We start from the raw sequence: 25,016 nt of genomic DNA, 5'->3' as shown, positions 1-25,016 counted from the left end.
TGTGCACACACAAATATGCAAACAAATACATTTTTAAAAGATCTGGCTGGTTGGTATTGCTTCTAATAGGGTGGTAAGAGCTGGGCATGGTGGTGCATGCACTCGAGAGGTCAAAGCAAGAGGATCACAAGTTTGAGACCAGGCTAGACTACAAAGAGGGTAGTCCAGAAAAACACAAAGATATTGAAGAAAATCTTGTTAATTATTCTAGCTCCGTGCTGTTTTGGAAGATAAGTTCTCGTTATTTAAAATATTATCATTGACTTGGAAGGCATCCGTGGTGAATAAATCCCGAATATTAGACCATGCAGCCGTCCGTACATAATGATTGTTGGTGCTCACGACCGAAAAGTATACAATCCAGTTTACAACTCTAGGTACCTGTCATTATTTCTTCCGTTTGTGGGACAGAGGAGGGGAAAAGGGAGGAGCTGCCAGAAGTTGCCGCTGAGAAAGAAATGTGGTGGTAATCTGTCTCAAAGAACCCACTTCCTGTGCCCCAAATGCCCTTTGACATTTCCAGAGCTTCTGTTTATTTGGGGCTGTGTGGGATGTGAAAGGTCTTTGTTAAATCACAGTATTTATGAGTGGCATGAGACAAAGAAGCGGGGCACGTTTTGGACAGTCATGCGATCTCTACCGGAAGGAAGCAGAGTGTTGAATTACCAGAGAGCCAAGCAGACAAATCCACCCAAGAGGGCCGGCTAGGGGAAGTTGCCAAGATGGGCTTAAAACCACTTCCCCCTCCCATCTGCCTGAGTTCACTCTGGCCAAAGGAAGGCACACGGCTCTTTGGCCCCATTCTAACAAAGGAAACACAGAAATTGCACAAAGCAGAATGGACTTTTACACAGAAGGATACACCTGCTACATACACATTAAAAACAAAGTTCTTGGGTACATCAACTGTCTCCTGAATGTATTTTTATTATTATTTTGTCCCGTGAAGTATTTACCTAACAAACACTGAGTTTTACAATGGCCTGTTATCACAGGAAGGGCCTTCTCAAATGAAATGCAAAGGAAGCTAAGTTCACCTACTAAGTCCTTAGAAAAGGTCTTTGCTTACTCAGCCGTACTAGAAGCCAGTAAGAGGCAATGGACCATCTTTCTTAAACAACAGAACACAGGGAATTTACGTTGGCATACAACAGCAGTGATTTAGTCATTTGGCATTGTGAGCCCTGCCTCAACCTTCAAATGAGGATTGCGCTGTGTTTAATTAGCAATATGGAAGTTGAATCCCTGAAAGAGCGAAATGTTTCCTATTTTAAAGCCACAGACTCTCGATTTTTCCCAGGAGACAGTTAAGACAGCTGGTCCCTCTGCTCTGAGCTGCGGTGTAAGGTCTGAGCCCTCAGTTGCTGTCACACCTGTTTGCTGCCACACCTCCTCGCCAAGACAGATTCATCTCCCGGGAACCATAAGCCCAAATAAACCCTTCTGTCCACCTTCGTGATAGTGTTCTATCATAGAAACAGAAAAGTGACTCATTCAAAGAAAAATGACAAAGGCTTTGTTTTTGCCTTTAAGAGAAATATCCGGTTTCTTTGACAGCATTGCTCTCCTGTGAGGTGCACAGAATGGCTTTCTAGTGGGGCATGACAACAGAGCCTTAATTTGCTGTTTTCATTGAAGGATCGTTGAGCTGGTGTTTCTCTTCTGGTAATGGTAGCAGCATAAGAAGGAAGAGAAAAAATGCTTAGGTCATACGAATTAAGAAATAGTCACTGTATGTGCACAATTTGCCTGTAGGAAATAAAGCTATTCCAGCCTTGGGTTTTCCCAGAAGAGACTACACTCTCATCTAATAGCCACGAAAAACAGAGAAACGAAGCGTGGTTCAGGCTCGTGGGTGAAGCTCCAGCAGCTACTCAGGCCCAACCTCCCTCTCCCCATCTCTTTTCTCTTGCTTTCTGCATAGGTCCCTCCCGCATCATTGATTCCACCAGGTTCTCTTCTGCTCTACACCGAAGCAGGAGCCACAACTTCCGCTGTTTCCCTGAACAAGAGCAGATAGGGTTCTTTGTTCTACAGCTCCAGGGGACAGAAGCCCTATTATGTGGGAGCCGTAGGTCCCACCTGTAATTACCTGGTCAACCAGAAGGATCATTTGGGTTCTGTGCCTCTTGAGTAGGATTTAGTCGGTAGATTTTGTTTAATGTTCCTAGTGTTGGTTTCCTTTTACAGTCCTTGCCCTCTCTGTTCGTGTCAATGTTGAAGATAGCATTTTTAGAGCTGTAGCCATTGCCGCTTGGGAGTTGGAGGTAGGAGATAGGAGACAAGAGGTCTTTCTGGGATACATAAATTAGCAAGTTTGAGGCCAGCTGCAGTTAATAGAACCCTATCTCCAAAAAATAAAAATAAATAAAATAAAAAGTTCAAGCATTTGAAAGACTTTATGAATTTACAAAATATACACGAATATAAAAGAAAATATAAATAGGGCCATGGAAGTTACTGGAAATAGTTCATAAAGGGGGAATGGAGCAGCTGGGTCAAAAGGTGCAGCAAGGACACCCAAGAGATAAGGAAAAGCCCACTAAGAGACAACACTAAGTCTCTTGTCACCTGGGTGGTGTCCTGCTGGGCAGAGAGCCAGGAGGCCGTCCTGAGAGAGAGGAGCAGGCTGGTGGGAGATCCTGAGAGAGAGGAGCAGGCTGATGGGAGATCCTGAGAGAGAGGAGCAGGCTGGTGGGAGATCCTGAGAGGAGCAGGCTGGTGGGAGATCCTGCTAACAGACAATTCCATCACGCTTGGAAAAGGACAAGGAAGAACTGTCTTTGCTATGTTCCCAGGGATATTCTAAATGCACCTGTGTATCCTCCTAAGCTCCCCCAAACCAGTTCATACCATCTGCTGTACACAAGCAGAAAGATCACCCAAGTAGCCGTCCCTGCCTACCCTGACAAGTTACAGCCTTGAGAAGAAGATTGGCTGGGGATTATTGTTTTGTTTTTAAGCCATTGTTTTCTAGAGACTGTTGGCGGCCCAGCAAACACTATAATTTAACATCGCATGCCATTCCCTAACACCTTTTAATCAAAACTCCGGAGCTGTGATTAGGGAGCCTTCACATGACTCTGTTTGCTTTGCAGTCACTTTTTTGCCCATCAGCTCCGTGAATCCTGTCTTCACAATGTCACTCACACCTGGGCTTTCTCCTTTTTTCCCACGGCCTTTACAACTAAACAGTGTTTAGTTTAACCCTTTGATTAGTTTTTTAAAACCACATTTAAATGTCTTAGCGGTTTTTAGCCAAAAGAGGGCGCAACACTCATAAAAAATAGTAATGCATAAAATGCTGCTTTTGGCTGTTTTAATTCTGTAGCTGCTGTAATTTCGTGCAGAGCTGTGTAGCACATGCATGAGAATTCATTCCCGTGTGGGAGTGAGAGCTAAAAGCCTTGGCTTTGTTAGAACAGATTCAGAAGGGAACTAGGGTAGAGAAACAGGGCGAAGTTAAGACGTTTCACACTAAGATAGAAGGCTTTAAGATGAAGCACTAAAATGGGAAAAGAAAAACAGCAGAAAACCACGTGTGCACAATCCCCTAGCTTTTGGCTGTTTCTGCTCTAGCACAGCTTCCAGCATCCATGAAGTGATCAACTTTAGACTTTATACAAGATGTTAAAGTTAAATCAGATTTTTCAGGGAGGCTTGTTTATGTTCCCCCTAACACACACCTCGTGTGTGTGTGGTGTGTGTGTGTGTGTGTGTGTGTGGTGTGTGCATTGTCACTAGGATTGTTCGTATCTCACTGTGACTGGTAAGAAGCAGGGAAGTGTAGATTCCTATCTCAGCTGGGCTTGAGTCTCTTCCCGACTTGTATCCGTTTTTTCACAGTGACGGCATGACATGAGACTAATCCTGGGGACGGGCAGAAGCGCGAGGGGAAACCGTGCTTCACGACAGCAATGTACTCTAACTACCCCTTACTCAGCAGGACTTCATCCTGCCACTCCTGTACACAAAATCTAGATATGAAGGTAAAAATCCATTCCACAGTATGGCAGTTCCAAACTCAAAGTACCTGTGTTTCTGTTCTTCTTTTGTTTGTTTTGACTTGACTTGGTTTGGCTTTTTTGTTGCTGTTTGTTTTTTCGTTGTTGTTGTTTTCTTTTTTAACCTGATTCTCCCTTTTTTCTGTTACTGGTTTGAATTCTGAATTCAGACTTTTCCACTTAGCATGCATGCCTTTCTGGCACAGGAACACAATGGACACTCATCCATGGGAATAAGTCATTTTGATTGGCTTCTGCCTCCAGTGAATGAAACCAACTGCATGTAGGGTTTCACCAAAACACCTGTTGACTGGTGTTGCCGTCCCCCGACTCAGACACAAATAATCCCCTTGAGCAAGAGTGCAGAATTCTTGCTCAATTGACAGGTCTATAATGACATCATCAAGACGTGGATACAATTTGGGTGGGAATTAATGGGACAACAATCTTCTAAAACAGTGCATCAGCCAGAGCTGCGACTCTATTGAGACACTGCATGTTCAAGCCACATCCTCTGAAATACAAGAAAGGAGTTAAACCAAGGTGCCATGCGGGCCAGTAACTGACTGATAGGCAAGAGATGACACTGGCTGTGCTGGTACCCAGCTGCAGCCCCCGCTCAGGAGGTGGAGGCAGGAAGATTGTCATGAGTTTGAGGTCTGCCTGAGCTACATAAGAAGGACCATCCCAGACACAGTAAGACACAGAAGGACGGCACAGTAAGGCCCTGCCTCCAAAAATAAAAATTAAATTAAAAAGAACAAAAATACAGGGCCAAGAAGGGAGCTCTTGGTTGGTGCATGACTAACATCAAATGAAACCAAGTTCCACACTCAGTCTCAACACTCAGAAGATAACCCTTAACTAAGCAGCGAGCTTGGCCTGTATGAAAGCCTGTCTTAAGAGAAAGAAACCTGGGAGGTGAAGGGGAGGGCGTTGTTCTTACAGGTGACACTTTTCTTACCTGTGAAATATGATCATGCCATGCCTATAGCCCCAACACCCACTATTTCACGTGTGCCTGGATCATTTGCTTTAGAATATGAATGCAGGTCCTCGAGATAGGGGTCACAGTGAGGCAAAGTTTGTTTGGAGTAGGGGTGGGGGTGGATATGGCTTGTTTCCTACGACAAGGGCGCCACTCATTTCCTGCCCCTGTTAATACTTTTCAATTAGAACTGAAAGAGTTAGGTAGTATTTTCTAAGTTTCAAGCTTGGGTGTTTGGTTCTTTGGTACGTGTCATGTTTAATAAAACGTCTTCACAATAATGGACTTAGGAAGGTCCCTGCCATTGACAAGTGTGTGATTTGGAACACCAGGCACATTGGCCATGTGGCCAGTAGCCCAGGGCCACACTGAGAAGTTGGCAGCTGTGCATGCTAAATTGAACTCTGTCAGTAACCTGCTAAGGGACCATCTAAAAAGTGCTCATTCTAACCGTGAAAATAAACATAGGTGCCAATGCCCTAGAAAAAAAGCTAAAGAAAATTGAGCCGGGTGCATAAAGCAAACCCAACTCCCTTCCCTCTGCATTATCTTTCCTTGTTAGAAGGAAGGGGACTTAGAGTGACAGATTGTTGGTTCCTGCTCTAAAATTTAAAGACTAATAGGAACAAATATGCATAACTGGGAGGAACAGCCTGCTGGGGTAAGGGAACAAAGGTCAACCTCTTTATGGAGCTGTGAGATTTCTCCAGGACTCCATCTCTTTGGTCTGCTCATGTGTGCTCAGGCCCTGTCATTCTCTGACCAGACTCTCTCTCCTCCCTCCCTCCCCCTTTCCTTCCCCCATTCCTCTGGTTTTCCTTTGTTGGCACCGAAGAGGATAAGAAAGAGGTCTGCCCTCACTGTTTACTTCCTTTCTCGAGCTTAAGCACACCAGGAGTTTAGACTCCTTTCAGCTCACCCTTCTCTCCTCGCTCCTCTGCAGGAAAGGGAAAACGGGCCCACGCGGCTGTGGATTAATAACAAGGCAGGGAAAGAGACGGGATGGATTTCAGGTCCGTTACATTCCAGTCATATCTGGGAAGGATTGCAGACCTGGGAAGAACTGTCTAGATTAAGTTTAGCGTCTGATAATGATTTTTGAATGATAACATTGATTAAGTTAATTGACGCCCGACAACCCGTCATAATCGGGTTTAGGACCATTCTCTGAGCAGGAAAGCCTGCACCGTGTAGAAGGGAGAGGACAGAATTCAATGCTCGCCTTATTTCGGGCTTCATGAACAGATGTCAGCTCCCTCAGGTTCCTGCCACTTGGCACCCTGTCGCGATTGGCTGTGACCTGGACTGAGAGCCAATAAAGCCTGTCTCAGGAAAGTCGCTTTTGTTGGGTATTTTATCACAGTTACAAGAAAAGAAACTAAGGGAGCACACAAGCGCGAGGACCTGAACTCAGATCCCTATGTCCCTCTCAAAGGCTGGGTGCTCCCATATGTATGCAACCCAGAGCCAAGGGACAGAGACACACAAATCCCCAGAGCTTAGCCACTCGAGCCAAGTTAATAAGTTCCGGGTTCAGCGAGAGAGCCTATCTCAAAAAAGAAGAAAGAGAACAATTCAGGAAGATGCCTGGGATGGACCTCTGTGCACCACACGTGTCCATACACATACATACACATGTGCACATATGCACACATGATCGTGTATGTAAGGCACACACACTTAAAGAAAAAAATGCCAGTTCATTGCAATTTCCAGTCATTATGCCAAAGTTTAATTATTTAAAAATATTATCATTTATATCATTTTTCATGTGTGAAAATGAGATTCATGTTCGTTTCTTTGCAACTACAGGAGCACATGAAGGACAGATAGTGGATTAAATGCCACTCTTTCCTGTATGTAAGAATTATTTGTATCAGAATATGAATGTACATACTTCAAAAATCAGTGTGATTTTGAAAAATAGTCAAAAGTATGGTTCACCTTTACCCTAGTTTTACTAGAAATAAAATATTGTACTGGAAGTGTGTGTGCTGCATTCTCTAACTGATACAAAGACTCCAAAGGCTAAGGTCACAGTCACAGTCATGGCCATTAAAGTAAAAAGTAAGCCGGGCAGCAGTGGCGCACGCCTTTAATCCCAGCACTCGGGAGGCAGAGGCAGGCGGATCTCTGTGAGTTCGAGACCAGCCTGGTCTACAAGAGCTAGTTCCAGGACAGGCTCCAAAGCTATAGAGAAACCCTGTCTCGAAAAACCAAAAAAAAAATAAATAAATAAATAAATAAAAAAAAATAAAATAAAAATAAAGTAAAAAGTATGGTCGTAGTGATCATATTCATGTTTCTCCAGGAGTGGGCAAAGCAGGCATGAGCACTCTAGGACTCTGCAACCCATCCTATCTAGCAATCCTCTGTTCTGAGGTACTCTGTACTGTACTGAGCTGGGAATGCGCTCAGTCTGTAGAGCGCTTGCCTTGCCTTCACAAAGCCCCAGGTTCAACCTCCAGCATGATGTAGGCCTGGTGTGGTTGGCCACGCCCATAACCCTAGCACTTGGAGGGTCAGAGGTGTAAGGCTATCTTCAGCTACAGCGTAAGTTTGAGGCCAACCTGAGCTATGTGAGACCCTGCCTCAAAAAACAAAACCAAAAACTTCTGCCAAGGGTCAGCCAGAACTTTCCAGGTGCTCTGGAGAGCCGATCGGTGCTATTTAAGCAGGTGTAACTGTGGACGTGCATATATTGACTGCTTAGTTTGATTTTCTTTACACAAACGGGGTATTACAGAAGTGTCTCAAAAGCTAAAAGTCACTGGAGAATAGGAAAGGATGTTTGTGGAGCTGTAACCCCAATATTCCCAGCCCTAATCTGTAAGAGAAGTGCCCACATAGCTGTTTCCGGCAGATTCTAAACAGTAAGTTCCGAACAAAAACTACATCTTCCTCATTTGACGCTACGTGATTCCAAGACATCACCAGAGAACACAAGGTTCCCTCCTGCAGGTTCTTAGTCTCATAATTAAAAGAATTAAAAACTAAAGAGACTCAGGTAGGAACTGGAGGACAATCTTACTGGACTGATGGAGCAGGCATGCTGGAGCACTCAGCAGAGGGAGGAGAAAACCAGTAGGAGAGAAGACCACGCTCTTCCAGGTTGGGGTAAAGAAGCAGGCACACTCAACAAGGACTATCTGCATATGTGTTGGTGGTGGGGCTCTTCTGGGAGAGGAGGGCAGAGAGAGAATTCCCAGCGGCCAGGGCAAGCGGGCTTGGGACTTAGATCCATGTTGTAAAAACTGAGATATAAAGAGAGAAAAGAACAGTTACCTTTCCGGCCTGGCAAAATGGTTGTGGAGCTTGCTGCCAAGCACAGCCATCTGATTTCCATCCATGGGACACCCCATGGCAGAAGAGGAGAAATGACTCCCACAAATTGTCCTCTGAACTCCAAGGTGTCTGCCATGTATGAGCCCCTAATAAACAAACAAACAAACCAACAAATACATTTTTTCCAAAAGAGAAAAGAAGAATTACGCTTTCCAAGTTAAAAGTATATTTGGAGTATAAATGATAAAGCATCATATTCATAACAGCATAGATTAAAAATGGTTATTCATAGAAGATTGTTTACAAAGAATAATGAGTCATTGGTTACAGGAGGGTTTTTTGGAGTTTACACTTAATGCTCTATCCAATATTTTAAGTCACTATCCTTTTTATTTTATTTTATTTTATTATTTTGATTAATAAAATTAAGTTCAGTGACTATCAAATGCTACAATATACCCATTTTTCTAGTATTCATATTTTAGTATTTTTAATCCTCTAGAAGTGGGCATGAAATAGCAGAATTCTGTTCTTTGTAGTATGATTTTTTTTTTACTCTTTTGGATTTTGGGGAGACTCACCACTCAGTTCCTAAATAAATCACACATGGAGGCTTATTCTTAGTTAGGAATGCCTGGCCTTAGCTTGGCTTGTTTCTTGCCAGCTTTTCTTAAATTTTCCCAACTACCTTTTCCCTCTGGGCTTTTTCCTATCTTACTTCTGTGTATCTGACTTTCACTCTTGCTCCGTGGCTGGGTGTCTGTCTGTGTGTCTGGGTGTCTGTGTGTCTGGGTGGCTGGGTGGCTGTGTATCTGGGTGCTGTGTGTCTGTGTGGCTGGGTATCTGTCTGTCTGTGTATCTGGGTGCCGTGTGTCTGTGTGGCTGGGTGCCTGGGTGTCTGTGTGTCTGTGTGTCTGGGTGTCTGGGTGGCTGTGTGTCTGGGTGGCTGTGTGTCTGGGTGGCTGTGTGGCTGACCCCTGATGTTCTTCTCCCCTTGTTGTCTCATTGCTGCTCCTTCTCCTCGGTTCTCCTTCTATTTATCTTCTCTGCCGCCAGCCCCGCCAACCCTTGTTCCTGCCTCGCTATTGGCCCTTCAGCTCTTTATTAGGACCATCAGGTGTTTTAGACAGGCAAAGAATTACAGTTTCACAGAATTAAACAAATGCAGCATGTAACAAAAGTCACACACCTTAAAATAATAGTCCCCAACAGTTCTTTGCTTTTCTCCTGTACAGTATGGGAACTCTAGAAACTGGAAGGCAAACAGAATGTCATTCAGGCTGCTTATCCAAATTTCATAGGCTGCTGTATTGGCTGTGCCAAAAGAATTACAATATAATCTTTCATATAGTGTTCTTGGTGGTGCGAAAAAAGCCATTGTAAACAGCGGAGGATCACAGAGACGGACAAATTGCCTGTCGGGAAGTTGCTGTCATGGGATATATTTATTGTTAGGAGACTAATCCCCCAAATTCTAGAGGCGTGGTGCTCATAATATTCACAGGTAAAAACATGACATCAACCGTGTTCTTTAGATCTTTTCCTGAACACTTCACAGAAACAGCTATTCTCGGAACCTCAGAGAGAGGTGTGTCTCTTCTCTACCGTGTTACCTGTTTTTACGGATGTTATTTTCTTTTCCTAGTTACTGTTCAAAGTCATTCACCGAGTCAGCTCTGACTCTCCACAAAGGAACCACACATCCTCATAGGACCTCTGGGCTTAATGCTCACTCTCTACCCTGTTGGAAAGTCTCTGCTCGCCGCTCTGTGTGCTAGGCTCCCCGGCCCACGAGCTTCCCAGGCTTCCAGTCTCAGCCTGTTTCAACTTAGGGTCACTATTGCTGGGATGAAACCACCACAACCAAAGCAACTCGGGGAGGAGGCGGTTTGTCCGGCTTATGCTTCCACATCACTGTCCGCCATGGGAAGTCGGGTCGTTATTGTGGCTTCTTTTATTGTTTTATTAATAAGTAAAGCTTGGGAATCAAATATTAGGGAATAAACCTGATTGCTCCATAGAGCTATGGAGAAATGACCACCTGACCCTCTTCTCCACTTTCCCCACTAGAAAAGACTGTGAGTTTTTACGTCCCTCCTTATTATCTCTGTGTCTCTCTATCTTCCTCTGAGTCCGCCAGAAATTTCTGTGGTCTACTCCATTGGTGGTCTCAGAGCAACAACACAAACAAATCTCCTAAAACAGGACAGGAACTCAAACAGAGCAGGAGCTTGGAGGCAGAAGCTGATTCAAAGGCCGTGGCAGGTGTGGGTGTGTGTGTGTGTGTGTGTGTGTGTGTGCGCGCGCGCGCGCGCGTGTGTTGCTTTCTGGCTTGCTTCCCTGGGCTTGCTCAGCCAGCTTTTCTATAGAACCCAGGACCACCCAGGCCAGGTATGGCACCACCTTCCCTGGCACAGGCCTTCCCCCATGAATCACACATTAAGAAAATGTCCTAGGTCCCTGTCTTATAGAGGCATTTTCTCAATTGAGGTTCCCTCCTCTCAGATGACTTTAGCTTGTGTCAAGTTGACATAAAACTAACCAGGACAGGTCCGATGAGATCACAGGCTACCTCTGGCTCTACATAGGTTCTGGGGATCCAAACTGTGATCCTCACACATCTGCCACAAGTGTTCTACTCGCTGAATTTCTTAATCCCTTGCTCGTAAATATTTTATCAGCAAGATTATATTTGAGAGAGGGATGATAGCTTTTAACTTTTAAATGTTGCTCAAATTGATATGATACTCCAGTATATATTTTATGACACAATATACATTAAGAAGTCGCTCTTTGGTTCTAGCTTCCTCATCTGAAAACACTAAATCAAATAAGGAGTACTTTCTAACTCTAATGTTCTAGAATAATAAAATATATATCTTATTATTTTAAAATCACATCAAATTAAAGTATCCTAGTGCAAAGTGGACAAAAATGCAGAAGAGAAAGTGGTGTCTGAACTATTTTCCACCAGGAGCTAGGCTGTGTGTCAGTTCTCTGTAGGAGACAGAACAGTTCCAGGGTCACAGCCAGCTGTGGTTCTTACCCTTGGGAACATGCCCTCTAGGCTCCGGTCTGTATGCTTGGGGCAGGAAATAAAGGCCACCTTTTAAAACATTTATGCAAATACATTATATGTGTGTGTGTGGCACACACACATACACACACACACACACACACACACACACACTGTCTTAGTTAGGGTTCTATTGCTGTGAAGAGACAGCATGACCACGGCAACTCTTTTTTTATTACTTAAAAAAAAATACCAATCCAAATTCCCACTCCCTCCCCTCCTCCCAGTCCCCTTCCTCTCCCTCCACAGACCCTCTCACCCCACTCCTCCAACCCTAAGGGAGGGCCATGCACCCTGCCCTGTGGAAAGTCCAAGGCCCTCCCTGCTACATCTAGGCTGAGCAAGGTTCACATCCAAAGAGAACAGGAGCCCATGAACACGGCAACTCTTGTAAGGGAAAACATTTCATTGGGGCTGGTTGCTTACAGTTTCAGAGGTTCAGTCCATTAACATCAAGACAGGGAGCATGGTGGCGTGTTGGCAGGTGTGGTGCTGGGATAGTAGTTGAGAATCTTACATCTTGCAGGTAACAAAAAATTGACTGTGACACCAAGCACACCTTACGCAAAAGAGACTTCAAAGCCCACTGACACCGTGACACGCCTTCCGGAGACTACACCCATTCCAACAAGGCCACGCCTCCCAATAGTGCCACCCCTTTGGGGAACATTTTCTTTCAAACCACCGCATTCTACTCCCTGGCCCCCAAGGGCTTGTTGCCATATCATAATGCAAAAATGAGAACTTTTGAATGAATGCATTTTTGCATTATGATATGGCAATCTCAAACTTGTTTCAAAGTTCAAAGTCTCTTCTGAGATTCATGCAATCTCCTAACTATATCTCCTGTAAAATCAAAATCCAAAAGCAGATCACACTTCCAATGTATAACGGCACAGGATATATGTTACCATTCCAAAGCCGTAGGGAAGGGAGCATGGTAAGGAAATACTGGACCAAAGCAAAACCAAAACCCAGTTTGGGCAAACTCCAAACTGCATCTCCATGTCTGATGTTGAAGGGTTTTTCAGAGTCTGTTCAGCTTTGTTAGTTGCAACACACTTCTCTCTCTTGGGCTGGTTCCACTCCCTGTTAGCAGCGCTCCTCGGCAGGTATCCCATGGCTCTGGTATCTCTAACATCTTGAGGTCTCCAAGGCAATGCAGGCTTCACCTTCACAGTTTCATGCAATGGCCTCTCTGGGCCTCCGTGCAGGGACACCAGTGACAAATGCCTGACCCCAGCAGCTTTCTTTAGTCGCAGAGGAAGATTTTATAATCCCCGTCTTCTATCCTTAATTCTAAGGCCAGAACCATGCAGCCAAAGCTGCCAGTTCTGCTGCTTGCTAAAGCTGTAACATGGTCCCCTCATGTAATTCCATCTTCAACAGCTTTGTGTCTTTCACTAAGCTTGGCTGTCCTGAAACTTGTTCTGTAGACCAGGCTGGCTTTAGACTCAGAGATCCGACAGCCTCTGCCTTCCCAGCTGGGATTAAAGGTGAGCACCGCCACACTCAGCTCTAAATTTTTCTTTAGTTCCTTTTCACAAATTGAAAATTAATCTGGGTAGGATCTTGCCCTGAGGTCACCACTCCCTTTTTTTCTATTTCTTGATCCATTTATCTTCTTGAACACAGGACTCAGCTCCATTTCACTTCCTGGTGCTTGTTTTCTCCTCAGAATTTACATTTCATAATTGCCCTGCTCAGCTTGTTCCTTTTCATTATAAATCTTCATTAGTGTTACCACAATAACCACGTGACAGAATCTATACTAGGCTGCTTTGAGACTTCTTTTGCCAACAGTGTTAATCCAACTTCACTTTAGCCTCAGGCAGACTCTTTGGACAAGGACAAAAAGCAGCCACGTTCTTTACCAAAATATCATAAGAATGATCTCTAGGCAACATGCTAAAATTCTTCTGCTCTGGAACCTCTTGAGTGAGCCCCCAACAATTCAAATAATTCTTAGCCCCCTTGTCTTCCATGCTTCTTCTAATAAGCTTAACGCACTGTTTTCATAACCCAAAGTCCACATTCCTCCAAACAAAAACATGGTCAAGCCTATCACAGCAATACCCTGCTCCTGGAACCAACTTCTGTCTTAATTGGGGTTTTTATTGCTGTGAAGAGATACCATAGCCATGACAACTCTATATCGTAAAGGAAAGCATTTAATTGGGGTAGGTGGCTTAAAGTTTCAGATGTTTAGTCCGCTATCATCATGACAGGGAGCATGGAGGCACGCAGGCAGATGTGGTGCTGGAGGAGCTGAGAGTCCTACATCTTGCAGGCAACAGGAAATGGACTGAGACACTGAACAAATGTTAAGAAAAAGAGACCTTAAAGCCCGCCTTCACAATGACACACTTCCTCCAACAAGACCACACCCACGCCAACAAGGCCACACCTTCAAATAGTGCCACTCTCTTTGCGAGCCCTTTTTTTTCAAACCAACACACACACACACACACACACACGTACACGCACATGTACACACACGCGCGCGCGTGTGCATGAGCGCATGAAACTCGAAATATTTTTTCCCCCAGACAGGGTTTCTCTATGTGACAGCTCCAGCTGTTCTGGAACTCACTCTGTAGACCATGCTGGCCTTGAACTCAGAGACCCTCCTACCTCTGCCTCTGAAGTGCTGGAATCAAGGGCATGCAGTACCACTACCTGGCCACACTCCAAATCTTTTACTTCTTCCCTTTAAAAAGAGTTATTTCCTCCTACACTCTCTAGTTCTCTGGGCTATTCATGAAGGGACACTCTAGGCTCTCTCTTGAGACATCTTTAGTCAAGGTCACCTGTGAACTGGATGGTGTTCTCTTCCTTCACAGCTGTGTGTCCCTCTCCATGAGGCTGGCCACAATAATGGCCCCATCGAGACTTCTTAGACATTGTTGTTCACATGGCCCCAGGACTCCTGCCTGGGCTCTCTCCTGTTCAGATACTCCTCTACTCTCTCACTGCTTTCATCAGCTCCTCCTGTCTTCTTGTCTGCGAGAGGGGAGATGGACATGAACCTTCTCTCTTCTACTTCACCCACCCATGGAAGCTCTGGCTTGTTGTGGATTTACACCAACCACAGGCCTCCCCAAATGTTCCTTGCTAACCTGTGCTCTTTTTCCCGTTGTGCCCTTGAAGGCTCACCCTACTTCTTGCCATTTCTTCTCGTGTCTCCCAGGATCTTGCACCCTGTGGGTTCAGAGCTCAACTCTGAGGCACTCAGACTGCTCCTTTAAAGGGTTTGCTCCCTTAGTCAACAGTGCCATCCTCCCAAGACTGGCACCAAACTCCATGATCCTTCCTCACTCATCTCAGATGTCACAAATCTTGTCATCAGCTCTACCCTCAAAACACACCCAAAATCAAACTTGGACCTTTTCATCCCCACCCACCCCACTACCAAACTGATCAGTTCTAGTTGAATTATTGCTGCAGGGTCTCTTCCCTCTGACTCTAAGTCTGTACTGCCTCCCTTCAGGGAACTTTAGGGTAACTGCAAAACACACCAGATACCCTCCTCTCCTCAGAAATTATCAAAGTCTCTCTGTCACACTCTGAGAGATAGCAAGAAGTGTGTTGAGGGCTTATACAGCTGTGTACAGCTGTATGAACCTGTATATATCCCCTTACACAACCACAGACAGGGACACTCAGACAGATGTACAGGCAGACACCACAAGACACATGCACAGAGAATATGGTAACAGACAGGGAGACAACACAGACATGACATTGTCCTCACAGAGGACAACCTCTTCAGCCTCCGGAAGTCGCCACCAGACTACCAATTTCATGCCATGGCCACTTCCTGCCGGGTCAGCTGCCCCGTACTGGTAACACCGTGGCTCAGCAGTCTCTAATTGCCTGTCTTCTCGAACAACCGTTTGTATATGCACCTCTAGAACATTTAGGACAGTTGCCTGAAAGGACAAAACTCACCAGATACAAGCAAAAGCAAGTGGGCCAGGACACTGACATTTGACATCCAAATGTGACCACTCCTCTTTGATGTTGGCATGTCTTGGTCAGCTGACATAAGTCATAACTAAGCCGGGTATATTCGTGCATGCCTTTAGTCTTATCGTTAGGGAGGCAGACGCAGGCGATCTCTGAGTTCCTGGCCAGCCTGGTCTACATAGTTAGTTCCAGGACAGCCAGAGTTCACAGAGAAACTCTGTCTGGAAAAAAATCCCCTGTAACCAGGCTTTCTTTGTACCATTAGTCCCCAAACAATGACTAATGACACGGAGACTCATTATCAATTATGAAAGCTTAGCCTTTGCTTAGGCTTGCTCCCGAGTAGTCTTATAACTTAAACTAACCTGTTTCTGTTAGTTTACATTCTGCCTCTCGGCTCTTTACCGCTCCTCCATCCTCTACATCCGACTCCCTGGCGTCCTGCTGACGAATTCTGCCTCTCTTCTTCCCAGAGTTTCTCTCTCCCTAATCCACTTAGTCTCTCCTGCCTAACTACTGGCCATTCGTATCTTTATTAAACCCATCAGAAGGCACCTTGGCAAAGACACATCTTCACAGTGTACAAAAAGATTATCCACGACACTCCCCAGAAAGCAACAGGAAGAGGGGACAAGACCCCCTACACTCCTCGCACAGTGGACAAGACCCACTACAGACGGGTGCCTTCTGGATAGCACGTAGGAGGGCGGGTCTCTCTGACCGAGCATCACCCTTCCCGTCCGTCAGCTGCGTTAGCTGAGAGAGGGGCCAGAACTCAAAGCATGAAGACACAGATGCCACAGAGTAGCGGAGAGAACGTCTGGCGTGTGTGTGTGTGTGTGTGTGTGTGTGTGTGTGTGTGTGTGTGTACTCACAAGCATGTTCCCACTCTGAACTATGACACAGTAGAGAAGCAGAGCTCACGATGAAGTATGCTAGTGAACTTCAATTCACCTGTTGCAAAATCTACTCAGCCTGCTGGAATTAAATAGGGACTCTGGGCACCTGTTCAAATAGTTCTGCTTATGAAAGTAATTTTCCTGAAAAATAAGTCTAAGTCCAATTAGCTAAAATTGATTTAGTTTGGGTTCTGTGTGTTCATTCTTAACACTTGGTAGGTAAAGAATGGATTACGCCGTAATATGAGTTACAGAGAGTTGTCTTGGTAGGAGGCAATTTCTCAATCAAGAGTGTTGACTCTAGAATTGAGCTGGCCATGAATCCAGCTACTCTCACCTGTGAGCAATCTGTCTCTGTCTGTCTCTGCCTCCCCTCTTCTCTCTCACAAACACACACACACCACCTCAAAAGAATTAATTATGATATGAAAACCCAGGGCTATGAATTGAGTTTCCTCTTTTCCCATCAACACCCACCCACAGGATTTTCCAACTTCAAACTAGTTTTCTGCCTCACTTCTCCTTACTTCCTTTGGCCCCTCCCTCGGCCCCGCCCACTTGCTTCCTACCATTCTTCTGTTGCTATTGGCACTGATCTCTTCTTTATTGATCTCTTCTTTATTAGCAATCCAATACCCCCCTTTTTTTTTTTTTTGCTATTTTAGTTTAAAAATTTCAAAAGATTTCCTCCATAGTCACTTTTTCTCAGTCTACTTTTAATCAATACTACTTTTCTTTTCCATGTTGTTGGCCAGGGTTGATGGCTGACTTGGCCATCGCTCCAGGTATTCTGGGATGCTGGGGATTGACTCGAGGGATCCGTTCAAGCCCTCCACCCACTAAGCCTCATCCCCGTCTTTGAGCAGCACTGGTTTTTCTATAGAAAGTGTAATCATATGCTCTCAGAGAGGAAGCCCATGTGTAAAGCAGGCAGCATCCAGATGAGATCAGGCACGTTCGGGTGCTACAGCTATGGCCATGGAGCCATTACTTGTGTCTACAACACCCAGACCTTTAAGTACATTGTGTTTAATCATCACAAGCCTTTGGAAGGAGCCATTTTTCACTCCTGATATAAACTTAAAGAAGTGATATTGAGTAAGATAAGGTGAGAGATGAGATTTCTGCTTATGATCATAATCTCCTCCACCAACCCCATCACCTACTTTTATAAGCAGATTGAATTCCCAAGTTTAAAATTGCATCCAATGTCAAGAAAAGAGAACATAAGACTAGACATATAAAAATTTTTAAAGAGCCGGGCGGTGGTGGCACATGCCTTTAATCCCAGCACTCGGGAGGCAGAGGCAGGCTGATCTCTGTGAGTTCGAGGCCAGCCTGGTCTACAAGAGCTAGTTCCAGGACAGGTTCTAAAAAAGCTGCAGAGAAACCCTGTCTCAAAAATACCAAAACAAAACAAAAAAATTTTTTAAAGAGTTTTCCCCACACATCTCCATCCATAAACACAGCTTCCATTAAATACATGGAGGCAGGGCTACAAGATAAAGAGGTAACGACTCCAGTGGACTCTCTTGGTCCTTTCCTTGTTGACTTTGTCCAGAGAGAATCGTGTCAAAGCCTGGGAGGCTTTTTGACTTGGAAATGTTTATGGGAATTATCCTTTATTTTACAAATGAAGAAGTTGTAACTCCAAAAAAAATGACTTGTTCAGAAAAATAAACATGAATAAAAATACGCACCCAACCTGGGTGAGTGGACTGAGTTAAAACTCGGCAGATGCTCACAGACCAACAGAACTCATCTTGTCCACCTACAAGCTTTTGAGTGTCTAGTATCCCAGAGTGAGAGGGTACTCAGCTATGAGCGGGTGAACCTCAGTGTTCCCACGGTGTCTCCTAGCTGGGAGTGCGGCTTTCAAGTGAATGCCTGCAATGAAAACCTCAAGGTAAAGGAGATCCATGGGAACACTCCGACGAGTGGGTCCACTCTCAAGGGGTTCACGGGAACACTCCTATGAGTGGGTCCGCCCTCAGGAGGTCCACGGGAGCACTCCCATGAGTGGGTCTACCCTCAGGAAGTCCACAGGAATACTCCCATGGGTGGGTCCACCCTCAGGAGGTCCACGGGAATACTCCCATGAGTGGGTGCACCCTCAGGATGTCCAGGGAACACTCCTATGAGTGGGTCTTCCCTCAGGAGGTCCACGGGAGCACTCCCATGAGTGGGTCTACTCTCAGGAAGTCCACGGGAATACTCCCATGAGTGGGTCAACCCTCAGGATGTCCAGGGAACACTCCTATGAGTGGGTCCACTCTCAGGAGGTCCACAGGAGCACTCCCATGAGTGGGTGCACCCTCAGGATGTCCAGGGAGCACTCCCATGAGTGGGTGCACCCTCAGGAGGTCCACAGGAGCACTCCCATGAGTGGGTGCACCCTCAGGATGTCCAGGGAACACTCCCATGAGTGGGTCCACCCTCAGGAGGTCCAGGGAGCACTCCCATGAGTGGGTGCACCCTCAGGATGTCCAGGGAGCACTCCCATGAGTGGGTCCACCCTCAGGATGTCCAGGGAGCACTCCCATGAGTGGGTGCACCCTCAGGAGGTTGAAAACAAACCAAGGCAACTGTTGGTGCACTCATAACTTGCAACAAAGTAAAAATGAGTGCAGAAGTAAACATACACATGTTTATTACCTAACTGTACAATGATGCGTGCATGCATACATATGTGTCTATAGTGATGCATAAATAAAAGCGTCCTGCCCTGAGTATTCTTGGCACTCTGTAGTGTGTGTGTGTGTGTGTGTGTGTGTGTGTGTGTGTGTGTGTGTTTACCAAGACAGGATTTCTCTGCGCAGCTTTGGAGCCTGTCCTAGAACTCGCTCTGTAGACCAGGCTGGCCTCAAACTCACAGAGATCCACCTGCCTCTGCCTCCCACATGCTGGGATTAAAGGCCTGCGCCACCAGCGCCCAGCACTCTAGTTTTTATAAGTTGATTCCAAATATCATAGAACTTGTGTAGGACACCGAGAGTGATTCACATTAGGGAGAAGAGTACAGACACGCTGTTTTAACAACTAGTTTTGGCGTCAGTGCCTTGATTAACAGGTATTTGTAGCAATATTTGCTTGCCGAGTGGTTGTTTGAATAACACCGTTCTATTTAGGGCTTCCGTTCTTCCAGCTGATTACCAGCATGCTCACTCACTGGAATCTAGGAAGGAGCTAATGTATACTGAAACCAGACGTGATGCTCAGAAAATCCTTGAGCTGTGTTCAAAGGCACACCTGTGTTCTTTGGCAGGGGAACCGAATCTCAAGTAAAGAGTTTCTGCAAATCTCCCGTTCAGTTGGCCAAACTGGTTTTCACTCCCATTGAACAACTGGGGCTGGGGGCAGGGATGGAAGTGAGGGGAGCCTCTATTTTCCATGAATGACCATAGTAATACCACACAAACAGCTCTTAATGCTGAAGTGTCAGAAGCAGAAGGGATGATGTGTTCCAGGACAGAGTATCTTCCAGCCGAGTTTGTCATTCGTCCAGTGATTAGTGCTTCTCGTAGTGAGAAAGGGTGCTTTGTATTAAACAAGTTATGATTAAGATGTTACACGGAATAAATCGGATTTTCTGGAGGACTTCACTTTTACTCTTAAGGACAGTGTCCTATGAACAGTTAAACAAAGTGTCAGCGAGCTGAATCCTACCGAAAATAAGGAAGTGTTTGTCAGTTGAAAGCACTCTGTAAACTGCTTTGCAGATTAACTGCAAAGGTTATTTGGAACTACATGATCTTACATAGAAACAAGACTTTCTTTTTGGGTTTTTTTTTTGAGACAAGATTTCTCTGTAGCTTCGGTGCCTGTCCTGGAACTAGCTCTTGTAGACCAGGCTGGCCTCGAACTCACAGAGATCCATCTGCCTCTGCCTCCCGAGTGCTGGGATTAAAGGCGTGTGCCACCACTGCCTGGCCAGAAACAAGATATTTATCTTTCTTTTTAAAATTTCCTCTGTGCGGCCCATCTTCTTTTTCTGTACATTTTTTTATGCTGGATTGCATGGTACTCTATAATACCTTCTGCCTTCTTCTGACTACAATGTTTGACACCTTAAGGTATAGACATCTAAACTAAATGCTTGATTCATTACAGACTGGGCTTTAGACATTAAAGAAAGTAGTTTTCCATTCCTGTGGGCTCAAAAATGCAACTTTTTACAATGCACGTGGAATTTGGTCTAGGGAGTGTGACATTGTCCAATCTCAAAAACAGGGCAAAGAATAAAAGAGAAAGAAGCATCAGTAGAATCCACAGGCGTGACGACCCTGGCTAAGGAACTGAGGGCAGGGGCATCCAAGCTCGCTGCACTTCCCACTTGTTTTAGGTTGAAACTATGTGTTGCAATCTCTACAATAATAGAATATTTCTATTTTTAAGTTTTCAACACAGAGATTAATCTTTCTCTTCCTACTACAGCGCATCTGTTGTGTTAAGCTGTTTGTATACATATTCATGAGGCTCCGCCCTCTGGAGCTGGGCTCAAGAGTGGCTCACACTGGGAGCTTTGAAAGTATTGCAGCCTGGCAGGCCACCTTGAGATTGTGGCTTCATTAGTGAGTGCTCTGGTAAGGCAGGGTCAGGGGCTGCGTGGAGTTCTTCCTGGGGATTCAGAATCTCTTGCTTCTGAAAGCTAGGTTTGCATAGAGTTCGTGGATTGTTTCAGCTTTCAGAGAGAAAACAAGAAACCACTTTCTTTTCACAGTTATGTCTCTAAAACAGTGTGCTTTTCGGTCCAAACAGTGGAGTTGACAACCAATCACTCTGAAGCATAGACCTACTGGAGGCCTAAGCATCGTTTCGCGGCAAAAGGCAGTGTCCTATCAAGTAGTAACAAGACAGAGTTAACTAATCTGCAAGACGCAGCAAAGAGACTGCGAACAAGGACAAAATTATAAATTTGATAATACTAATTTTAACCAACTTCACAGAGAATGTGCAGGCTCAAAAAAAAAAAACTGACATCAAGAATGGGATTCAGAAATTTGACACAAAACTCTGACAAAGGGCAGGGACCTGGAGATGGGAGTACTTTGTGGCAGAAAAGGAAAGAGAAGACTCTTTGCACTCACTCTTGGAGGGGAGCTGGTGTGAGTAGACAAGAGACAAGCAAAGGGCTCCCCAGACTTTGCTCTTAAGTTTGACCCACCGGTGACCCTGTACGGACACACTGGAGTAAGTGAGGATCAAGACCAGAGTAGGAGGCAACCATGTCTGCTTCCCATTGGCCACCCTCATCTTTAGGTCCATTTCCACTGCTAACCAGTCATTTCAGACTTTGTCATGTTTCACTTGATTAAAAACTAAAAAAGAATAAAAGCCACCAAGACAGTTCCGCTCTTCACAATGGACCAGACCTTGCTCTGCATGGAGATTGTGAAACTCAGCGAGGAACTCGCTTGTCTACAGCTGACAGATTTTATGGTTTAGACCTTTGGTTACTTTTGGCAAGAAATGGATCCTGAAAGGTCACACCAAGAACTGCAAGAACTTTGAGTGGACAATAATAAGCCCATAATGAAGCCAGTGTCTTTGTTCTCTCGTTAATGCCCAGATTCGCGACCTCAGGAGCTGGAAGGACACGTTGGTCTTTGTGTTTATCTTAAGACGGCAGAGAAAAGATGGGCATGAATGAGTTTATTCTTCAATTGGACGGGAAAGGTGGAGGAACCTGTGAGGGTTGGGAGAGGGCTCAGTCGGAGCAGAAGGACCTGAGTTCAGATCCTTAGCACCCCTGCAAAAGGCAGTGTGCATCTTAAACCATGGGGGGGGGGGCAGAGAAAGGTGGCTTCTCAGAGCTCCCTGGCCAGCCAGTTTGCCAAAATGGTGAAGCTCCTAGTTTAGTGATGGACCCTGTCTCAAAAAATAAGGCAAACAGCCATAGAGGTTGATATCTAATGTCTACCTCTGACCGACACACGCAAGCACACACACACTCACACACAAGCACCCACCCACACACATGCACATACAGGTGCACACACACACGCACATGCAAACACATGAAACCAAAGTTGACGAGGGCGATAATACAATCGGTAAAGCAATCGCTGTCCAGCCCTGATGACCCGGGTTCAGCATTTACATAAAATTAGCTGATGGTGGTTCAGGGAAAAGTCGATCCCTAAGACTCTCTGGTCAGCCGCCTAGCCCAATCTGAAAGCCTTAGGCCCCAGCGAGAGAGCGTTCTGTCAAAAAACAAAAAAAAAACAAAGTCATTAACGGGGGGGGGGGGGGGGGGGGTTGCTCTCTGGTCTCCGCATTCACACACACACACACAGTTGAACAAGATACATATGGATGTCTCTCCCTTGTTTCAGAATCTTCCCTTCACAGACCAGACTCCCCAAACCGACAGCAGCTGGTAGCTCTTGGGGAAGTGAGTCAAAAGGTCAAAAGGACCCCCGCCACTGCTAGTGCCCTCACTGGGCTGCTGGAGGCTCTGCTCCCTTGGAAAATAGGTCGGAGCGACACAGCGTTTGATTATTACTTTCCGCATACCACTAGGCCAAACAGCTGCAGAATTTTGAAGGCAAGGCTAGTTTCAGTCCCAGTACTCACTCCCTCCTTAACTAGCCAAACAGGGTCTCTCAAAGAAGCGTGGCACACCGGCCATTAGCGTTCAGCAAAGCGAGGCTGCGTTTCCGTACCGTGTCCTTTCAGGGCACAGCAACGCTGTTTCTGCTCTGCTTTTACAAGGTACCCAGTGAGCCAAGCTATTTGCCACCTGTAGGGCTGGGTCGGGGATGACTCGGTGGGAGGCGCAGCAGGTTGTCCACATCTGCTTGTCCCTGGACAGCTCCAATAAAAGCCGTTTTCCGCGGCTCGTCTGTGCGGGAGATTCGGGGACCTCGGGCTCAGGAGCGAGCTGCCTTGAGGGCTTTGCAACTGTGGGAGGAACCCAGGAGAGCGATCCCCAAATCGCCCTGTGCGCAGGCAGGGGCATGAGTGCGGGTCCGCTTGCGCCCGCTGGTGCCCAGTGGGCGGGACGGAGGCGGTGATCGGGGGCGGAGCCTCGGGACTGGGTGCGCGGGGGTCGCCACGCCGAGTGGGATCAAGCGGGACAGCGGTTGCAGGCGGCGGCATGGCAAGCACGGCCTTGGAGATCGTTGCCTTCACGGTCTCCATCTCGGGCTGGGTGCTGGTGTCCTCCACACTGCCCACGGACTACTGGAAGGTGTCCACCATCGACGGCACGGTCATCACCACCGCCACCTATTTTGCCAACCTATGGAAGATGTGCGTTACCGATTCCACCGGTGTCGCCAACTGCAAGGACTTCCCCTCCATGCTGGCGCTGGAAGGTCTGCATCCCTTCGGGTCCCCATTCCTGCGCGTCCTCTTAGGAACCCGCCAAGGGAACCCCCCCGAGGGAGGTCGGGCCCCACTCTGCCCCCGGGGAGGGTCTACGATGCCGGCTGTCCGGTGAGGGGGGTCTTCTGAAGCTGGGAACACTTGGTGGGGAAGCATATAGGATCAATTCGGGTGGTTCGGGAGCAACAAGGCTATTCCTGTGTCTGTCTGGGACTGTTGGAACATTGAGGCTTGCCACCCCCCCCCACCACAAACTGATTCTCACTAAAATGACACCCCTGAGGTCCATGAATGCCCTAAGATCCCTTTAGCGGTTCATTGAGTCTTTGAAAAGCCAGGAACAGAGGAGTGGAGAAAGTGCCATATTGAAGTTTTTTTTTGTTGTTGTTTATCTAAAAATCTCTCCTACAAACTTGATGGCTTGAGCTTAATACTTCCTCTAAGTTTCAGGAAAATAAATAGCCCTTGCCTGTGCGGGTGTGAAGTGGCCACAGAGGGCCGGGAATGTTGGCCAGCACGAGTCCGCAAAACGAGTGAACATACTTCCAAGCTTTGTGCGTGCATTCTGGGTCTCCTTAGCTTGTTTTTTGTTTGTTTGTGTTTGTTTTTTCCAGATAGATAGTAACATAGAATCAATTTGGCACCAGCACAATGCTCGCTCAAGTTCTAGGCTCTTCCAGGATTTTACAGGCCACTAAAAGGATTCTGGCAGGAATTTAAGACGAGCAGTTTACATTGCTTCTAGATTTGAGGTGTTTTCCTTTTCTCTATTATTCCTCTTGCAATTTTTATTTGCATAGCTGGGTAAATAGAAGACTTGATTCCCCTAAGACAGTGCTTTGCCACAAAAAGCAAACTGTTGCTCAATTCAGTGTTTGATGGAAGTTGGTCTAAGGGAATAGGTGCCTGCCTGCAGAAGGGAGGCACCCAGGGCCAGGCCCTGTTGTATAAAACAAGTAGCCGGAACACTGTTTGTGGCATGCATTCCCGTGGAGTTTCCCGGGCTCAGCAGAGCGCACATTCAGGAGACAACAGGCAAGCTCTTGTTCCTATGGTGTACATCCAGGAACACGGGTTTCACAATGTGGGATTTCCCTGCCGTGTGTCTGCTGTGGAGACATTCTGTGATTCGGGCGGGGTGCTGAGGAGGATGTGGTACAGTTCTCATTATTGAGACCTTGAGTTGGACAGGCATATAATACAGTGTGTTATATGTATGCCACCATATATGCATATATGCAAAGTGGGCAGTCTCCTGTGATTAGAAAATGATATTTTAAAAAAACAGAAATGACATGTCCCACAATGCTTTTAATGAACAACATCTTTGAAGTCGGTGCAGATAGAAAAAGCTTTTTAGCTGCTGTATAGCTCTTATTGGTCTGGAGAGAGGTTCACTCGGCCATTTAGTCCTGGTGGACAGTGGACCTCTGCCAACTTCCCCCTGCTCTTAGTGCCTTCCTGGA

The 25,016-nt window shown here is 46.0% G+C and overlaps 1 protein-coding gene across 6 annotated transcripts in view; it reads left to right on the top strand.

The window, feature by feature from the left end:
• Cldn10 (claudin 10) overlaps nt 1-25,016 on the top strand; it is a 77,033-nt gene that overhangs the window by 35,471 nt on the left and 16,546 nt on the right. Inside the window, exon 2 of one of the 6 annotated variants that reach the window (XM_038310507.1) lies at nt 23,313-23,540. The exons of 4 other annotated variants lie outside the window; for them this stretch is intronic. In XM_038310507.1, coding sequence (XP_038166435.1) covers nt 23,313-23,540 — 228 coding nt within the window. Of the gene's footprint in view, nt 1-23,312; nt 23,541-25,016 lie in introns of those variants that run through there. One more of the 6 variants, XM_038310510.1, reaches the window with a different exon arrangement.

Source organism: Arvicola amphibius, chromosome 13 (genome assembly GCF_903992535.2).
Source record: "Arvicola amphibius chromosome 13, mArvAmp1.2, whole genome shotgun sequence".
Taxonomy (NCBI): Eukaryota; Metazoa; Chordata; class Mammalia; order Rodentia; family Cricetidae; genus Arvicola; species Arvicola amphibius.
Note: the sequence above shows the minus strand (reverse complement) of the source record. Positions and strands in the feature narration are given on the sequence as shown.